Source organism: Lepisma saccharinum, chromosome 1, assembly GCF_977018435.1.
Source record: "Lepisma saccharinum chromosome 1, izLepSacc3.1, whole genome shotgun sequence".
In the NCBI taxonomy this organism is placed as follows: Eukaryota; Metazoa; Arthropoda; class Insecta; order Zygentoma; family Lepismatidae; genus Lepisma; species Lepisma saccharinum.
The window spans coordinates 14435968-14454428 of record NC_139229.1 but is presented as its reverse complement, the minus strand read 5'-3'; the positions used below and the strand labels follow the sequence as shown (position 1 = coordinate 14454428).

Genomic DNA, 18461 nt, shown 5'->3' with positions numbered 1-18461 from the left:
TGATAAAATTGAGTGTGCCCAAAATATTTGAATTTGAAATTTTGGGTGCTTCAGCACTCAAAGGCTATTTTGAACCCGTCATGTTATAAGGGGTCCAGCCCCTCACCTTACCTAAATTAACTGTAATGTCTAATGTCGTTTACTAAAATATTAAAACATTCTGACTTCGGTAAAAAGCTGAGGCTGTAAAGGGGCACTGAGTACACATATGGACAAAACACAGACGCCAGAGCCTCGTTAGTCTGCAAAATGCAGTGCAGGGTGTATTGCGTGGAAGTGAGGTTGACAATTGAGTGTCCGACGTGGAAGGATGATCCCTTACATAACTTTACATGACAAATGAACAATATGACAATTATGTAAAAAAAAAAAAAAAAGTAAAAGTCAACATTTCCCTGTCGCAGGGTGAGGTGTTAGGGTTCTGCAGATTCAAGATCTTGGTCAGAGTGGAAGTGGTATGATCATCACCACCTCCACAATCACTTGTAAAGAGAAACTGACATTGATGTTCCTTAGATCACCTACTACCCCGGTAATAGAATCCGGGATTCCGTGCGGCATTCTGACGCAATACCACGTTATTTTGTGTAAATTGATCGCTTTACAATTGGGTGACCGAACACTTCATACAAATATTATAAATGGTAGACTTCTTTATGTTTGTATTTTTCTTATTTTACTTCGCTTTTCTGCCACGAAGATCAGGATGAATGATGAAATAATGAAAGAATACGCATGCCCAGATCGGAATTGAACGCGGGACCCCTGGCTTCGTGGCGTGCTGCTACCCCTCCGCCACGGGGCCTGTGTCGTGTCGTTCATATATGTTTGTGATTGACACTTCATCCACGTCATATTATCACCATTCATATCGGCAATCGTAACGATGAGGATAAATTGCTGAGTACATGAAATTGATGAAATGACACAAAGGAACATCAATGCCCAGATTGGGACTCGAACCTGGAGCCTTTGATAGTGAGATAAATAGCCGATCAGGTACTGATTTACTGGACATTTAAAGATATGTTTGAAACATGACACAAAAACGATAATCATATGATAATCAGTGTGAAGATTGTAAGAAAAACTACCAATAACCCTATTTAAAGTTAATATTTTTATGCTAATCACTTGTTTTATATACCGGATATTTTAGCTTTGTTTTTGACAGCGCTTATTAATTACAACTGGAACTAACTGTCTAGAAATAAAACATTCTAACAATATCCTGTACGATCTGCAACCTGTTTAGCACTTCTGCATATCTGGGTTCCGGAGACGTAGGAGTCAAATTTTAAAATTGAAAATCACTCAATCTTCTTCCAGCCATTTCTTTCTCTAGTTGTATAATAACGTTTACATATCTTTGAGAGACATATCGTAAAGTAGATTTGATTTGAGTTTCATTTTAAATCCACTTTTATGCACGGATAGGCTAATTGGGACTGGACCCACAGTTTAAAGTGGGATCCGAACCACTATGTGCTTCCGCCGGGTATCGAACCCGGAACCCCCTTGATTACAAGGCGACGACGCTACCACTGCGCCACCGGGGAGGCCCCATATCGTAAAGTAGAACTCAAATGAATAGATACAGGAGAAAACTAGCAAGCCGGAGTGAAGAGTATCCCAACACTTTCTCCCTCCAATCTTTTTGCGACACCCTATAAAATACGAGCATTTAGGCGCTAACTTTGCCTTCACTAATGTAAATATGTCCTTACACTTATAAAGACTGACATTTTTTATACATAAATCCCTGGCTCAAAGTGCTTTTGTGCCGATAAAAATATTAAGTAACTGATAAATGTCAAAAGCAGAATCCTTAGCCACAAGTTTCGGGAACGAGGTCAACGTGAAAAACTCGTGTCTACGGGCTTTGGATATCCTAAAATATACGAGCTTACCTCAATTGCATAAGAAGTAGAGAAAAATACCCATTAAAAACCTTGAATGAATCTTGTAAGAATTAAATTGCAATCTCCCACGTTGCCTCTCAGGGAACAAAAGACATTGAACGTGGGTCAGAGGTAGACAACCTATTGTTTTCTGAGGAGATAAACGGAGGCGTTTGTTGCACAAAGGCCATAGGAAATTAGTAAGTAGAATTGTGATACGTGCCTACTCAGAATGCAATGATCTTTCAGAGATTTCTTTTACGTGTACCGCGTGCTACATAATCAGCATCCTCGAGCCAATCATCTTTGATGAGAACTGGAGGATTGCTCAAAGTCTCGGATGGGAAAATCGAATATACAGACTGGTGGGTACGTAAATGTAAGCTGGCTTCAATATCGCCCCATTCTTTCTGTAAGCGAATAATTCTTGTTTAAAATATCCTCTTCTCTATACATCTCCCTTCATCTCTTTGATACTACCTCCAATAGCCTCTATTTTTAATACCTTCCTCAGTTTCTAAATATCATGGGACTCAAATTTATCTCAGTCTATGGTCTTAGTGTGCCTCTCCATCTTCATTAGTTATAGCTGTTCGTATAAAAATATAGTTGATATATTTTCGCATTGTTGTTGTTGAATTAGGCCATTTGACGTCCCTCTTCTATCACTTTTGGCTAATCGCGACGATGATGAGCGATGATACTAAGAAATTGATGAAGTGGCATTCACCAGGCCGGGATTCGAACCCGGAGATTTGTAGGTCGACAATCGAATGGTTATAAATTGAGTGTAGCGCATACGTGTATCTTCCCGCACTATTGTATTGAAAGAGAATCGATATTATAATTATCTTAACATTTCAATAATGATATTAGAACAATAATAGTAACAATGACAATCCAGGAATGCATATATGTACAGGTGTTGTGCATGTGTGTGTGTTAATGATATTATGTTTACGTACACTGGCGAACACAGGATTTTTTTTCGGGAGGGGCTGGAATTGTAAAGGTGTATAGTTAAGAGCTTCTTTCTGGTGGTAAAGGAGGCAGTGCGGGATTCACACACAAAAAATATTTCTTATATGTGAAGCTTTTTCAAACTATTAAATTTGTACTCGAAGACAAAAATGTTAATGGGGGATTGTATTCACACCTTTCGTTTTTTCGAGTTCTTTACTAATTTTAATTTGAAAATTTGATTTTCTCAAAATTTCGGGAGAGGCTGTAGCCCCTTCAGCTTCTCCCTGCGTATTTACGTATATTTACGGTCATTTGCGTTTCAGTTTCGAACATTTATGTGGCGTATGTATGATGATAATACTAGGTTTACGCGTATTTATTTTCTACTTCTGTTTTAACGTTTTAAAGTCTTGTAATTCCAAATTGTAACTTTTCCATACGTCTACCTCCACTATTGCAAATAAATATAACGAAAAGGTTGAATTCTAAGTTATTGAATCATCTCTAAATAAGACACTGGCCCTGTAGTTTCGAATCAGGTTTTAATTTTATAATGAACGATAAGAGGAAGAGTTCCTTTGCGTGCTTTCCTCCTCCTAAAGTCGTTCCTTGGGATGACATTGGACTATTATGAATAGCAGAATGCGAGAGCAACATTTGCCCTTTGAACGTGTATAATTTAGGAAAGTGCGTATAATCAAGAGGTACATTGCACGACCTTCTCATATTATGCAACTCACCCTTGGTAGTGCCGTCATGTTGACGTTAAATCCTAGACACACATGTTACATAAAGGGCTTGTCGTAGACGAGTTAAATATATGGTGAAATCGAAACAACATGCGAGGTTGCGGTACACACTCGCTAGCAGTATTGATGCTCCGAGGAAAATACTTTGTTAAACGTGGAAATACTTCAGGGTAAGAATAGTATGAGTTTTTGTTCTCGAGTCCACTTTTATGCACACATAGGGTAATGGAGTTGATTGATTGATTTCGTTTATTTTGCTTCGCTCTTCTGACACTTGGCTAATAACGAGGATGAGTGATGATATGATGATGAGACATTCATAAGAACACTCATGCCCAGGTCGGGATTCGAACCCGGGACTCCTGGCGTCATAGCGCGCTGTGCTAACCACTCCGCCACGACCAGAGTTGAAATTGGGATCCGGACTACAATGTGCCTCCACCGGGACCCCTTGATTACAAGGCAATGACGTTAGCACTGCGCCGTCGGGGAGGTCCATGGTAAAAACATTAAGGATAAAGTAACAGAATAAATCTATGTACTGCCTGTTCATATTTCGAAACCTATTGCTATTTTCAAATTAATCTACGTACGGCCTGTTCATATTTCAAAACCTATTGCTATTTTGAAATAAATCTATATACTGCCTGTTCATATTTCGAAACCTATTGCTATTTTCAAATAAATATATGTACTGCCTGTTCATATTTAGAAACCTATCGCTATCTTAAAATAAATATATGTTGTACTGCCTGTTCATATTTAGAAACCTATTGCTATTTTCAGTAATCCTGCATTTTAGGTTAGAAGCTAAAGGTTGCTTAAATTCAAATGATTTGTCAGATAAGCTAATCAGGACCCGAACGAATGTGCCTCAATCGGGGTTTAGAACCAGGGATCCCTTGATTGAAGTGTGTTTTGTGGCCTTTTGGACAAACAAGAAAGAGCCGCTATGCCAGACTGGAGAATTTTACCGACAATGTCTTATGTGTATAGTTCATACATTCATATTATTCATTCATAGCTCTCTGCCTTAATAGGCAGGTTTCTTCACTGCACCTACCCACAGGCTTTCCGTTAATATCATATACTCTATGTGATCAAAAGTATCCGGACACACCGCGAAACGTGTGTTTATCATAGAGGGCGACACAGTACTACCATCTACCGCGTAGAACACATAGTCAGCGAACTCAGTAGTCCGCAGACAGTGTGGGACAGCAGTATGGGATTGTCTGAGGAACCCACAGACTTTCAACGTGGTCAGTTGGTTGGGTGCCACTTGTGTAGGAAGTCTCTGTGTGTGAGATTTCCACCCTCCTAAACATCCCTCTGTCCACTGTTTCCGATGATATAGTGAAGGGATGTGTACAACCCAAAAGCGTGCAGGTCAACCTCCCATGTTGAACTCCAGAGACAATCGATTGTTGAAGAGGGTCGTACAGCATTATCGTCAATCATCCATCGCCACCATCACACAGGAATTCCGAACTGCATCAGGATCTACTCCAAGCACCATTACTGTTTGGCCCAAGATGCGGCAACCTGGTTTCCATGCCCGAACAGCTGAACATAAGTCAAACATCACACAGACAAATGCCAAACGCCGCCTCGTGTGGTGAAAGGACCGTCGAAACTGGACCATAGAACATTGGAAAACCGTTGTGTGGAGTGATGAATCACAGTATACAATGTGGCGATCCGATGGTAGGTTGTGGGTGTGGCGAATGACTGGTTAATGACATCTACCAGCCTGTGTAGTGCCGACAGTGAAATTCGGAGGTGGCGGTGTTACAGTGTGGTCATGTTTCTCCTGGAGGGGGCTTAGCCCCCTTGTTGCTTTACATGGCAATGTCACGGCACAAGCTTACGTTGACATTTTAACAGATTTCATGCTGCCTACCGTCGAAGACCAGTTCGGGGATGACCATTGTGTCTTTCAACACGACCGAGCACCCGTCCATACTGCAGAGCTTGTGGGGGAGTGGTTTGACGACAACAACGTCCCACTAATGGACTGGCCTGTACAGAGTCCTGATTTGAATCCCATAGAACATCTTTGGAATGTTTTCGAATGCCGACTTCGTGCTAGATCACACCGATCCACATGAATACCTCTTTTCATTTTGGCGCTCTGCGAGGAATGGGTTGCCATTCCTCAGGAAAACTTCCGGCACCTGATTGAAAGTATGCCTGTGAGAGTGAACACTGTCATCAAGGCTAAGGGTGGGACAACACTGTATTGACTGCCAGTGTTCCTGATGGAGGGTTGCCCAAACTTGTACTTTATTTTCAGGTGGGTGTCCGGATACTTCTGATCACATAGAGTATCATCTTATTTCTCGGAACCTTGCCCAGTTAACCATTCTTTCCAGCATGTCTTGTATCAAGCACGTCCTTCTTAGCTAGTGTCCAGACAATTTTTCTTCTTTCACCAATTCATCTCAACCCAGTTTTATTTCTCACTTCGTCCAATTCACACGCTCCATTCTTCTCCAAAGTCGCTTTTTCTCGCTTCTTCGTACCGTCCAAATGTCGGGCGTTTGTCCAAAGGTCCACAAAACACATTTCTTCTATTAAAGGCTTCTTTCCCAGTCTAAATTCTCACTTTGACATCCTGACTGCAGATGACGTCATTGGTTGCGATATATCCAAGGTATTATAACAAATAGTATATCCAATTAAAGCGGAGTTGATACCGATACTCTTACCGATACCGATGCTTGAAAATTGTATTGCAGTAAAACCTCGTTAATCGGGACCCCGATAAGCCGGACTTTGCTTAATCCAGACAGGGAAAAGGCAAGAAAAAAAGCAGAATACAAGGTTTTAAATGTGGCTAGAAGTCAACAAGAGAACTTCCCAAAGAAAAGGCAGTCAACCACTGATGAAATTCTGTTTCCCGCAGACTTTGTACTGTACTGTACAGTGTATTTAGGCCTATGTCCTTTACATACACCATAATAAACGTGTTTTGTTGCTATAAACGGAGTTTAATGCACATTCTACTGTTCTTTTAGGTTATTTCAGTTAATCCGGTCAACTTATCCCCCCACAAGTCCGGATTAACGAGGTTTTACTGTATTATTAATATTAGTGGTTGGGTATTCCATTCCAATTACATGCATCAATTTACCCGAGTTTTGCTTTGAAATATTAAAAAATTACATCAGAATATTAAAATACCTGTTACGTAATCACAAAACATAGTTTTTTGACCTAATATTGGTGCAAAACCAATGGAAAATTCAAATGTTGCTTAACTTTCAGGATAATACGAGTCGGCGAATATGTCACGTGTCATTTTTGAAGACCCCACGCACGATTCACACGCCGGGAAGGTATTTGCAATTTTTTCTACGATTTGGGGCACTCCTCAATGTCACTGAGTTACAAAGCGTCACGGTACTTGGCGTTTTCAATTCTGAGAAATTCCGTTTCGGTTGTTTCGTTCCAAGCAAGAAGGATTCACATGTAAACGTCAAGCCGGAGATGTTATTTGGAACGCTCGCACCACGCCTCCGACTGCTCTCAAAAAACAAACAACAAAAAACGAACGGATCGACCACGGAACAAAGAAAGGGTCAGTAGACGAGGTGAGGATGCAGCAATTTGCACTAAGGTGCTGATTCGTTTCCTTCTCCCACAGGAAGCTGAATTCGCAAGCACAATTGTTCTTCACTTTGATATCTAGTAATAGTTTTGTGGTAAAAATACTTCTCTGAACACTGCAAATATACAGAGAATAAAAAAATGCACTTGAGAAGTGAGGAAAAATAAAAACAAAAGTAAAGGTTTCAAGAAAAATCAAACAGTTTCTGGTAAAATATTACAAATAATACATAGCCTATATTCAATGACAATGATAAACCTTAACCTCCAGATGAATTTTGTATGGTACTCCTATCCCTACATCGTATACCCACAATTTAATTTATAATTTAATGTGTTCGTGCATAATCCCTGTTTGTGTATGGTTTTTGACACTGCACACACAAACTGTAATTCATAACGAACACTACGGTTTTGAATCTGTGTTCGGGATAAGAAAAATAAACTCTATGTATGAGAAAATATTACATTAGTGATTACTTCAAATTGTTTGAACTGCTGAACTGAGATACTTAATTCTGTAAATGTGAAACAATCGGTAAATCTTTGACTTAACAGCTCTCCTCACGTATATTCTACCCTTAGCATAAATACTGATCTCCCAGTTTAATACAAAGGGGAAACAGTGTGTTTAAGTGATTACATTGGAATTTATTTCCAAAAGAATTCGGCTGAAGTCTAATAAACGTCAACAATCAATACAATTACATAGGCGACTGGCTTTCCAATACAAATACAAACGCAGATCCATAATGAATTTTGAGTTAGTGCAGAAATACTCAAACTTTCTTCATCTCTTGTATCTTTGAAATGGAAAGAGTAAAGTGGCTGTGTCGTACCGAGGCTTGCGGAAAGAAATGTATTCATTTTTCAAAATATCTGTAATTACAATAAAAATTGGACTTTCACTTTTCCAACGCAATTTCCCCGGATTTTCAGGTCAGTGTAATCCTGAAAATATCATTGTAATTTTCATTAAACAAGACAAGATAGGGATAATTCAAGGGCAGAAAATAAGTTTTGCACTATTCAAAATTTTACGAAGATCATAAGATCAAAGTTACAGCAGACCAAGTTTTGATCACTATGATAATGAATCAACTGCAAAGGCAGAATATGATTTCTACTATATTAAAAGGAATTCATGTTTAATGTACTGCATAGTAAAGCTTTTTACGTTAACAAGTAAGAGTTAAATAATCTCGAATGAATACGAATTGTAAGCCGGTATATATAAAGAATCTACGCAGAAAAGAAAAGAAATAAGGGCGGGAGCTCGAAAGCCTGCTGGATTCTCAATGGAATTGCATCCCAAGCGTCTCACGTTACAGCCGCAACATGCCGCATTATTTTGAGCGCAAGAGCAAATCACATCTCTGTGATGTGAACTTCTGTGGGGACATGGATGTTTTTAAAAGCTTGTACACAAAGATTACGAATGCTCATTTGTGACGTCTCGAGAATATTCTCTGTGCTGGAGCGCCTGTGATAATCAATATTTCCGTACGCTGGAGAAGAACCTTTCTGGTTTAATCGGGATGCAAGGGACAATGTCCACCATTCTTCAACATAGTACACCCTGGACTTCATTATTGCAGTCTAACGAGACTCTGGCGTCTGGACTCTTGTGATTTCATCTCATCACTTTCCATTCCCATCTTCGCGATTAGCCAAAAATGGCAGAAAAGCAATGGAAAATAAAAAAAATATAAAAAAAAATCATTCTTTCTGACGACGACTGAGGAATTGATTGAATAGAGAGGAAGGCACAGTCAGGAGACAACTGCAGTGGTTTCTATGTATACGTTAGTTCTTTTACTTCGCTTTTCTGCCTCTTGGGCTAATCCCGACGATAAATTGCCGTTGTTATGGGGTCACTGAAACGAGAACTTTTTTGATCGTGGGAGTACGAAGTTGAACATACGATTTTGTATTTGTGTAGAAATATAAACATGAGCCAATCCATTTTAGAATATGCCACACTAAATTTTAAAAACACAATTTGCATAATTTTGTACTGCCAATAAAAGAAGCAATATTTTCAAAATAATTTAAAGTTTTTTTAAAAATTCTATAGCTATTCTCAAGATAGTTTTTAGTGGGTTTATTAAACATACAATTTCTGGGTATCATTCCATTGTTTTGCACTTATTGTAAACATTTTTTACTTTCTTGTAAAGGGTTCCAAGAGCATAGATAAAGCGATATAATTATAATACCGTACAATACGATAGGTTCGCGCTTGTTTTTGTAGGCACAATAACATTTGTGCGTCTGTCTACGTCGTTACTAAAAACGAGATTCTTTGAACGGCACCATCTTGCGTAAAATAAATAAATAAAATGTTTGAGAGGGGGTAGAAGGGATATAATTCTGATCATAGGATTTGGGGTACTCCACCTGTGGTGCAGTGTCTGTGCCACTGAGTGTAACACGCAATAAAATTCTTGTAATTGATTTTCCTTCTTGGCGTACACGTCTGGTAATAATAGAAAATGAAGGTTGCTCCTTCAGATAGATTGCAAGTTGTACGAATTTCGGCATGTTCAAAAAGTCCCTAGCAACGGCAAATTCCTTTCTGGCGGTACAAGAATCTATGCCTTGACCAGGATTCGAACTTAAGACACCTGGCTTCGTAACACGCGCACAGGACCATACGTATGCATGCACACACTTGAAGCTATTAATTTAACTAACTAGGAATTTATTTTCGGTATTTATGTACGTATTTGTTGACAGAAAAAGCCGACCTTTGAGGTTTTGATTGATTTCGCTTAGTTTATTCTGTCCCTTTTGGCTCATCGCGAAGATGAGCATAAAGTGACGATATGATGAAATTGACGAAGGAACACTAAAAATAACACAAATGCCCGCTGGCGTCGTAGCGTCCTGTGATAACCACTCCGTGCCGGAGGTCGACTACTTGGGCATGGGTATTGTTTGTGGTCTTTCTTCATCAATTTTATCACATCATCACTCATCCTCATCGTCGCGATTAGCCAAAGGTGGAAGAAAAGCAACGTAATATAACCTAATTCAATCCGTGATTGAAACCTCTTGGAATTGAACATGAACTCCCGCACCGATGAAATAAACCAAAGGCAAAAAACCGTGGCCGAGATTCGAACCCGGTGCACTTCATTTACAGGCCGATATTGTTTACAACGACGCTATCCTTTAAAAACGCAACTTAATCTTAATAATTATGCCTGAAGGCGATAAATGACAATAGAATAATTGATTGAGTTTGTGTTTCAAGTCCACTTTATGCACAGATCGGGACTGGAGCTACAGTTTAAAGTGGGATCCGAACCACTACGGTCCTCCACCGGGTATCTAACCCGCGAACCCTTGATTACAAGGCGACGACGTAACCACTACGCCAACGGGGAGGCCCAACAATAGCGAGTAAAGAAGACTAAAAGGTTCCCTACCTTCTTGGCATATTTGTTGATCTCCAGTAACTTCTCATACTGGTCCGCGGCCCGCACACACAACCGCATCGTGAAGGCTTCCATTCTCGGGCTAACGGCTGCGCAACACGTCGTCATTTATCTTGAAAACCTGAAAAAACACCTCGGTTCGATCCTCTGCAGGAATCGAAGGTCACCGGTTGGGCAGTCGTTGACAGACGCGACGTCGGAAACAACTCGAACAACAAAGACACGCTTCCATCCGTCTAGAGCGTTCGCCTTGCGCACACTGAGTCCTGGTCTGGCTCAGAGCCGCGTGCCAACACCGGGCGCATCCCGTTCAACTGCGTCACGTGACCCCCTTATGTGCCGACATGCCTCATTAGGCGCATTCCCATTTGATTGGACCATCGTGGAGGTGTGGATGGAGAACAATCGAGTACCTTGGCACAGGGAAAATTAAATGCCTTTCGGATGTCGAAAACCTCATCGTCTTCAAGGTTCATTAGCCGCCCCTCCACCATCTCCCTCATTTTTTAAAAAGATTGCGGCAACAATGCACAATGTGCCTCCAAAAGTTGGTAATTTGTAATATAAATGTGAAGGGACTTCCCGCAAAGGTCTTAAGAAATTGCGTCGGTGGCCTCCACAAGCATTGTCAAGCAAAGTCGCTTCGTCATTTAAGAAGTACTTGATTGATTGATTCAGTTAGTGTTTTAAGTCCACTGCATGCACAGTAAGGCTAATCGGGACTGGACCTACAGTTTAAAGTGGGATCCGAACTACTATGTGCCTCCACCAGGTATCGAGCCCGCTGGACCCCTTCATTACAAGGCGACGATGCTAACAGTGCGCCATCGGGGAGGCCCTTTAAGAAGTACTTAATTGATACGTCTGTACTTCGATCCTTGTTTGGTATAGAAATTAATGGAATAAAGGATATTAAATTAATTTCTAGATCTTTTCAGGCTCCATGAGGTGGAGGAAATGTAAGGAAAATTAACGCTTAAGGTTAATCGCAACAAGGACGATTATAACATAATGACTTTTGTTATCTATTTGATTTTCAGTTTTGTTACCGTCGCTCTTCTATCACTTTTGGCTAATCGCGACGAAGATAAGTGCCCATGCTGGTATCCTAATCCAGGAATCCTAGAGTCATAGCCGCTGTGAAAAGCACTCCGCTGAGGTGGTCGGCATATAAATCAAGAGTACCGGGGTGTTTTACAAAATGCATCACTATGGTAAACACGTTAAATTACACAATATGGTGCCACACTTGTTAACATGATGTTTATCATCACCAGCATCATATGTAAAGAGTCATCCACAGTCGTATAACACTGACTAACATGTGCCTCAGCTGATTATAAATCTTCAGGAAGATAAAAGTTGAATCAATCACTCACTCACACACACCCACACAAAATCCCTCACCCCGTCAAAAGAGCTTCCAAACTTTCCTCTCGAACCTTTGATTTTCATCTCAAGTGTCTGTAGTGCTGCCTCCTAGAGGAAGAAGAAGCAAGCTACTGTTGCTAGACATGAGTCTGTGCAAACAGGACCTGGAATGGTGAACGTAGTTTCGTTATAATGTAAAGTATTACTTTGTTTGTGAGTTTGTGTAATAAATGCAGTTAATCTTGTTAACATATGTGTTTCCATCGCACAACATTATGGCGCAGTCGGTATAAAACAACTTTACTCTTCATGGTTTGCAGGATTTGCAAGAACCTTACATTTCCGTAAGTTTTTTTCATCTCGGACGGACTGTCCTCATTCGTACAACACACTGTTGGAACAATCATAAACGTGTCGGTTTGACGCAATTTGTCATAAGAATTACCGTCTACATTGTTTAAGTCTTACAAAAATAGTGTGATGTAAATATATATATATATCAAGATTCCTTCTAACGTGGAACCAAGTTATAATCATGAAACGTACAAAGGCTTTGTCACGTTCATAGATACATTGCGATCCGATGCAGATCAAGTATAATTATACGTGAAAACTCACTTTTCATAGTTGTTAGGTTAAACGTTTGGATTTACAGTCATAAATATGTACACAAACTTGACATTTAACGCTTTCGACGAAGATTCAGAGGACATTGAAGATTATCTCTTACGTTTCGAACAGTTGTGTATCATTCAAAAGTTCAGCGATGATCAGAGAGTCCCTATACTCATCGCCTTTATAGGTGCAAAGGCATTTAAAGTCTTGAAAAATGTAGTCGCACCAGACCTTGTACAGCATCTGTCGTATTCTCGTCTAAAGGATAGTCTTTTGTCACACTACAAACCTGTAACTAATAAGTTTGTTGAACGATATAAGTTTCGACGTTGTGTACAAGAGGAAGGTGAAACCGTTTCTGATTATGTCATAAGGCTGAAGGAACAAGCCACAAAATGTAACTACGGCAATTATCTGGACGAAGCTTTAGTTGAACAGATAGTATTGGGCATACGATCTGAAGTTACTAGGAGAAAGTTACTTTCAGTACAGTCATTAACCTTTCAGCAATGTCAGGAACTGACATTACAAAATGAAATGTTAGAGAAAGAAACCCGATTGTTAATACGATCAGAAAGTGTAAAGCAAGAGTCAGCAGTTTCACGCACCTCAACCCAATTTCCAAGAAGAACAGTGCAAGGGGACAAACATACAAAACAACATACTTATAGTTCGTCTAATCCAACGATTCACGGAATGAAATATACTGATTACAGCTGTCCTAACTGTACGTACAAACATGATTTTAAAGACAACTGTCCAGCCAAGGATTCAGTTTGTTCATTCTGTAGGAAACGTGGTCACTGGCAAAAGCGGTGTAGGAAGAGAGAGAAGCTTAAACGGAAACTTAATAGTAATAACGTAGGGCAAACTACTGAACACACAAATTTACAGATGTCAACATCTCAAAGTTCACTTGTTGAGCAAACAACATGGTTACCTAGTGTCGTCTCATACAGTTGTGACTCACACATCATCGGGTCACCTACGTCCAATTATTCTTTATCAAGGAATCCAATGTTAAAGGATTTACTTATTAACGGCAAGTTTATTCAATGTGAGCTCGATACAGGATCTGCCGTAACTCTGTTCCAAGCGGATTCATTCAGGAATTGGTTTCCAACGACTGATATTAACCGTTCCTCCATAAAAATATATGGCGTAGGGAAACATGCTCTTTCAGTGCAAGGTCAGGCTGAACTGGAACTTACACACTCCGGATCGACTTATTTACTTCCCGTTATTTTATGCAAGGACTTTCTCACCTATCCACTCATAGGTCGTTCATGGTTAGATGTCGTTACGCCGGATTGGAGAACTTTACTGTTACATTCACAGCAGACTAGTTCTATGCTAGTTGACCCTACGGTAAATGACCAACCAGAACATTTACGGATGAAAATAAAACATGAATTTGCTTCGGTCTTCGATGGTGATCTATCGAAACCAATTGTACCGTACATAATTGATATACCTTTGAGAAGAGATGCTGTACCGATTTTCCGGAAAGCCTATGATACACCTTACGGTTTGCGGGCACAAGTGGAAGTTGAAATTAAGAAACTAGTACAACAAGGACTCTGGGAGGCTATCACCTACTCTGATTGGGCATCTCCTCTTGTGGCAGTCACCAAGAAAGATGGGTCTTTGAGGTTATGTGTCGATTTTTCTTCAACTGTCAACAAAATGACAGAAAATATGAAGTTCAATATTAGTAAAACTGATGATATATTTGCTAAACTGAAGAATTGCCAGTATTTCTCCGTAGTGGATCTTCAAATGGCTTATTGCCAACTTCTCTTGTCAGAAAAGTCACAAATTATAACTGTAGTGAACACACATGTAGGACTCTATAAGATAAAACGGTTGTGCTTCGGGATCACAGTTAGTGGCGATATTTTCCAAATGACGCTGGCTAAAATCTTGGGAGACACACCAGGCGTCGCATTTTACTTTGATGACGTTATCGTAGGTGGAGATACATTGGCACAATGCTATGAAAGGACACTTCTAGTCCTCTCTAAACTTCAGCAACATAATGTGAAGGCCAACTTCAACAAATGTACCTTTCTATCACCGGAAATCGAATACTTGGGATACTGCATATCTTCGAAAGGCATTAGTCCTTCCCGTAAGAATTTAGAAGCAATATTGGACTGTCCAGAACCGTCGGACATCTCACAGTTGAGGTCCTTTATCGGCATGTTAAACTTCCATCGAAGATTTATACACAATCTCGCTTCTAAGATACCACATCTTACCTCTCTCTTGAAGAAAGATGTTTCGTGGAAATGGACTACTGAAACATCCAAAGAATTTAGGAATATTCTAAAGGAACTACGGGAAGCGCAACCCACAATACCATTCGATCCAAATAAACCTATTGTGCTGATATGCGATGGATCTCCATACGGTTGCGGCGCCCGATTATGCCATCGTGTAGAAGGAGCGCTCGCTACGGTGGCATGTGCATCTTCTACACTTAGTGATGTGGAGAAAAGATATGCACAGGTAGAAAGAGAAGCATTAAGTGTAGTATTCGGCGTGAGGAAATTTGAAAAATTCCTAAGAGGACTTCATTTCGAAATAATATCTGATGCTACGGCCATTAAGTTCATATTTTCACCAGGAAAGTCAATCTCCAAGCACGCTTCGAACAGACTATTGCGTTGGTCTCTCTTTCTATCCGGATTCAACTACGACGTAGTGACATCATCACGTGTACCTGTGGCGGACATGCTCAGCAGGTTACCTTGTCCCACAGAAGACCCAGTAGATGAGGAAGCTACATTGTGTTACAGCATGACAGGCACCAGAGCGCCAATTTCTCTACAGATGATCGCTGATCACACTAATGCTGATCCAGTGATAACCGAAGTTGCAATATATGTAGAAAGGGGTTGGCCGAAAAGGTTTAATCAACGGATAAGGGATTCCAATATTTACCCTTACTACGAAAGGCGAAACCTTCTCTCGGTAGAGGCAGGATGTCTGTGGTGGATGGGGAGGTTAGTCATCCCACAGTCGCTTCGCTCGAAGGTTGTGGAACTCTTCCATTCGAACCACCCTGGGGAAAGGACGATGATGGAGACCTTACGATCACAAGCATGGTGGCCCAAGATGACAAGGGATATACAACATTGTATCCAGACTTGTGAAACATGCCAATCCACACGTTCCAGGATCAAGAAAGGTCCAGATAATAGGTGGCCGGAAGCTAGATTTGTAGGACAAAGACTCCACGTAGACCATTTCTTCTTGGCTGGGAGAAAGTTCCTATTACTTGTGGATGCTTATAGTCGCTGGGTAGATGTCTGGCCAGTATCTTCCTTAGACACACCGGAGACCATACGCTGGATTCTTCAGTCATGCTCGACTCTCGGAATTCCACAAACAATAGTTTCGGATAATGGTCCGGCATTTATCAGCCTAAAGTTCCGTTCCTTTTGCCAGCAGTTCGGAATCGAACACATCACAATACCGCCGTACCACAGTCCTAGCAACGGGCTTGCAGAGAGGTACGTACGCACGGTGAAGACTGGCATGTTGAAGGTGTTGCATGAACATCCACATCTGACTTCTTTACAGTTCGATGCAAAGTTAGCGGAGTACCTGCTGTTTTTGAGGAATTCCCGGTTGGGAGAGGAACGTAGTCTTCCTGCAGCCTCAGTCCTCACCTTCATTCCAATAACATGGTGGAACTGTATACGTGGTGATCATAATAGAGATGACGAGAGGACAGAAGCTCCTCCTTTCTTGAAACCTAGGAGCAACCACAGCAAACCATACAGGACATTTTCACCTACCGAAACCGTATGGGTTCAATCACCGAAGCACTTGTCACCTAACTTCAACGAGGCAGATATTGTAGAAAGGTTGGGTGGCACTCACCTATACAAAGTGCGCTTTGCCGATGGAACTCAAAGAGTGGTACATTCACGTTGGATTCGTCACAGGACACACAGACAACAAAACCATCCAGAAACCTGGGATGATGATAGTCCACCCGGACCAGAAGGCGCGGCGGAGAATCGAAATTCAGATTCCAAAATTACCCCACCTCAACCAGACGTTGATGTCCATCAACCCCAAGATGCTGACGCTGCTCCACGACCAACATCCACTCCTCATGTGCCTAGAAGATCGACCAGGATTAAGGTACCCCCTGACAGATACGGGTACCCTTGTTAATTAATTTTTTTTGTAACTCTGGGAGGAATGTAGTGCTGCCTCCTAGAGGAAGAAGAAGCAAGCTACTGTTGCTAGACATGAGTCTGTGCAAACAGGACCTGGAATGGTGAACGTAGTTTCGTTATAATGTAAAGTATTACTTTGTTTGTGAGTTTGTGTAATAAATGCAGTTAATCTTGTTAACATATGTGTTTCCATCGCACAACAGTGTCTCCAATCATTTAATTATTATTTTGTTGCAGTAGCGGCAATTGGGTTCCAAAACTAAGAGGGGGGGCAAGGTGCCAAAACGGGGGAGAGTTTACTTTCCCTCGTAGATAAGGTTTAGCAGAGTGCGGGGGCAACAGTGGCAAAAAGTGAGAAGGCAACTATCCTCCACGCCCCCCCTAATCTCCGCCACTGTTTTGTTGTTACACAAGAAATGAGTCATTGCTCTACGTTAGGTTTTGTTTAGTCACGGAAGAAATTAATGTTAAATAAAGCAAATTTGCGAACTGAAAATTTACGTCGTTTAGTGAGGCCCGTAGCACTATATATTTTTAAAAATTAAATAAATATTCTGTGCTACTTACTCCCTTAAATTTGAGGAATGTGTTCCAGTAGACCTTCGTGACCTCCTCACCACGTGAGGTGACGTAAACATTCTTTTGTCTTTTTAGAATAGTTTCTGGCGCTAATGACCCATTGTTTGGCCAGGTAACTGGATTTTCCGTTCTCCACTTCAAAAGGCATTCCATCCTAGCCCACTCTTCCTGTTAAGACACCTGCTGAATTCTCCAATTAACACATTCATATCTGACAGTTCTTCATGAATTTCATGTTGGTCATGACATTCCTGGGGCTAACTAACTAACTCTCTAGCCTTCTTAAACCCGAAAGTTTATGGCTGCAGCAACACAAGCCTTTCATCCGTCCCTATCCTGGGCAAGATCAATCTAATCTTTTCGATCCTTAACGATTTCCTTTGGGTCTCTCAACGTTATCCCTCCATCTTCGTCTTGGCCTTCCATTTCCGAGGCTGGCAGAGCAAATCTGAAAAACCGGGAATATTACAGCTGTAGACGTACACCCTTATCTTTGGACATACAGTAAAACCTCGTTAATCTGGACCCCGATAAGCCGAACTTCGCTCAATCCGGACAGGCAAAAAACAACAGAATGCAAGGTTTTAAATGTGGCTAGAAGTCAACAAGAGAACTTCCCAAAGAAAAGGCAGTCAACCACTGATGAAATTCTGTTTGCCGCAGACTTTGTACTGTACTGTATAGTGTATTTAAGCCTATGCTCTTTAAATACACCATAATAAACGTGTTTTGTTGCTATAAACGGAGTTTTAATTAACTTTCTACTGTTCTTTTAAGTTATTTCAGTTAATCCGGACTTTCGTTAAACCGGTCAACTTATCGCCCCATTTGTCCGGATTAACGACGTTTTACTGTAATTAGAATTTTAATGTAATTAAATTACAAATACGTTTCCGATATGTTAATACGCCTTGTTATATTTCCTGCCATAACGTTCTGTATATTTTCCATTTTAATTATTGAGTTCAATTCTCTTCCATTTAAGTTGATACACTGCACACTGATTCGGATTCCACTCTAAACTGTAGGACC

The 18461-nt window shown here is 40.7% G+C and overlaps 1 protein-coding gene across 4 annotated transcripts in view; it reads right to left on the bottom strand.

The window, feature by feature from the left end:
- IP3K1 (inositol-trisphosphate 3-kinase-like protein) overlaps positions 1-18461 on the bottom strand; it is a 238345-nt gene that overhangs the window by 41099 nt on the left and 178785 nt on the right. The window contains exon 1 of one of the 4 annotated variants that reach the window (XM_083129409.1): positions 10660-10931. The exons of the other annotated variants lie outside the window; for them this stretch is intronic. Within the exon in view, the coding sequence (XP_082985535.1) occupies positions 10660-10776 (117 nt within the window). The 5' untranslated portion in view covers positions 10777-10931. Of the gene's footprint in view, positions 1-10659; positions 10932-18461 lie in introns of those variants that run through there. 4 annotated transcript variants of the gene reach the window in all.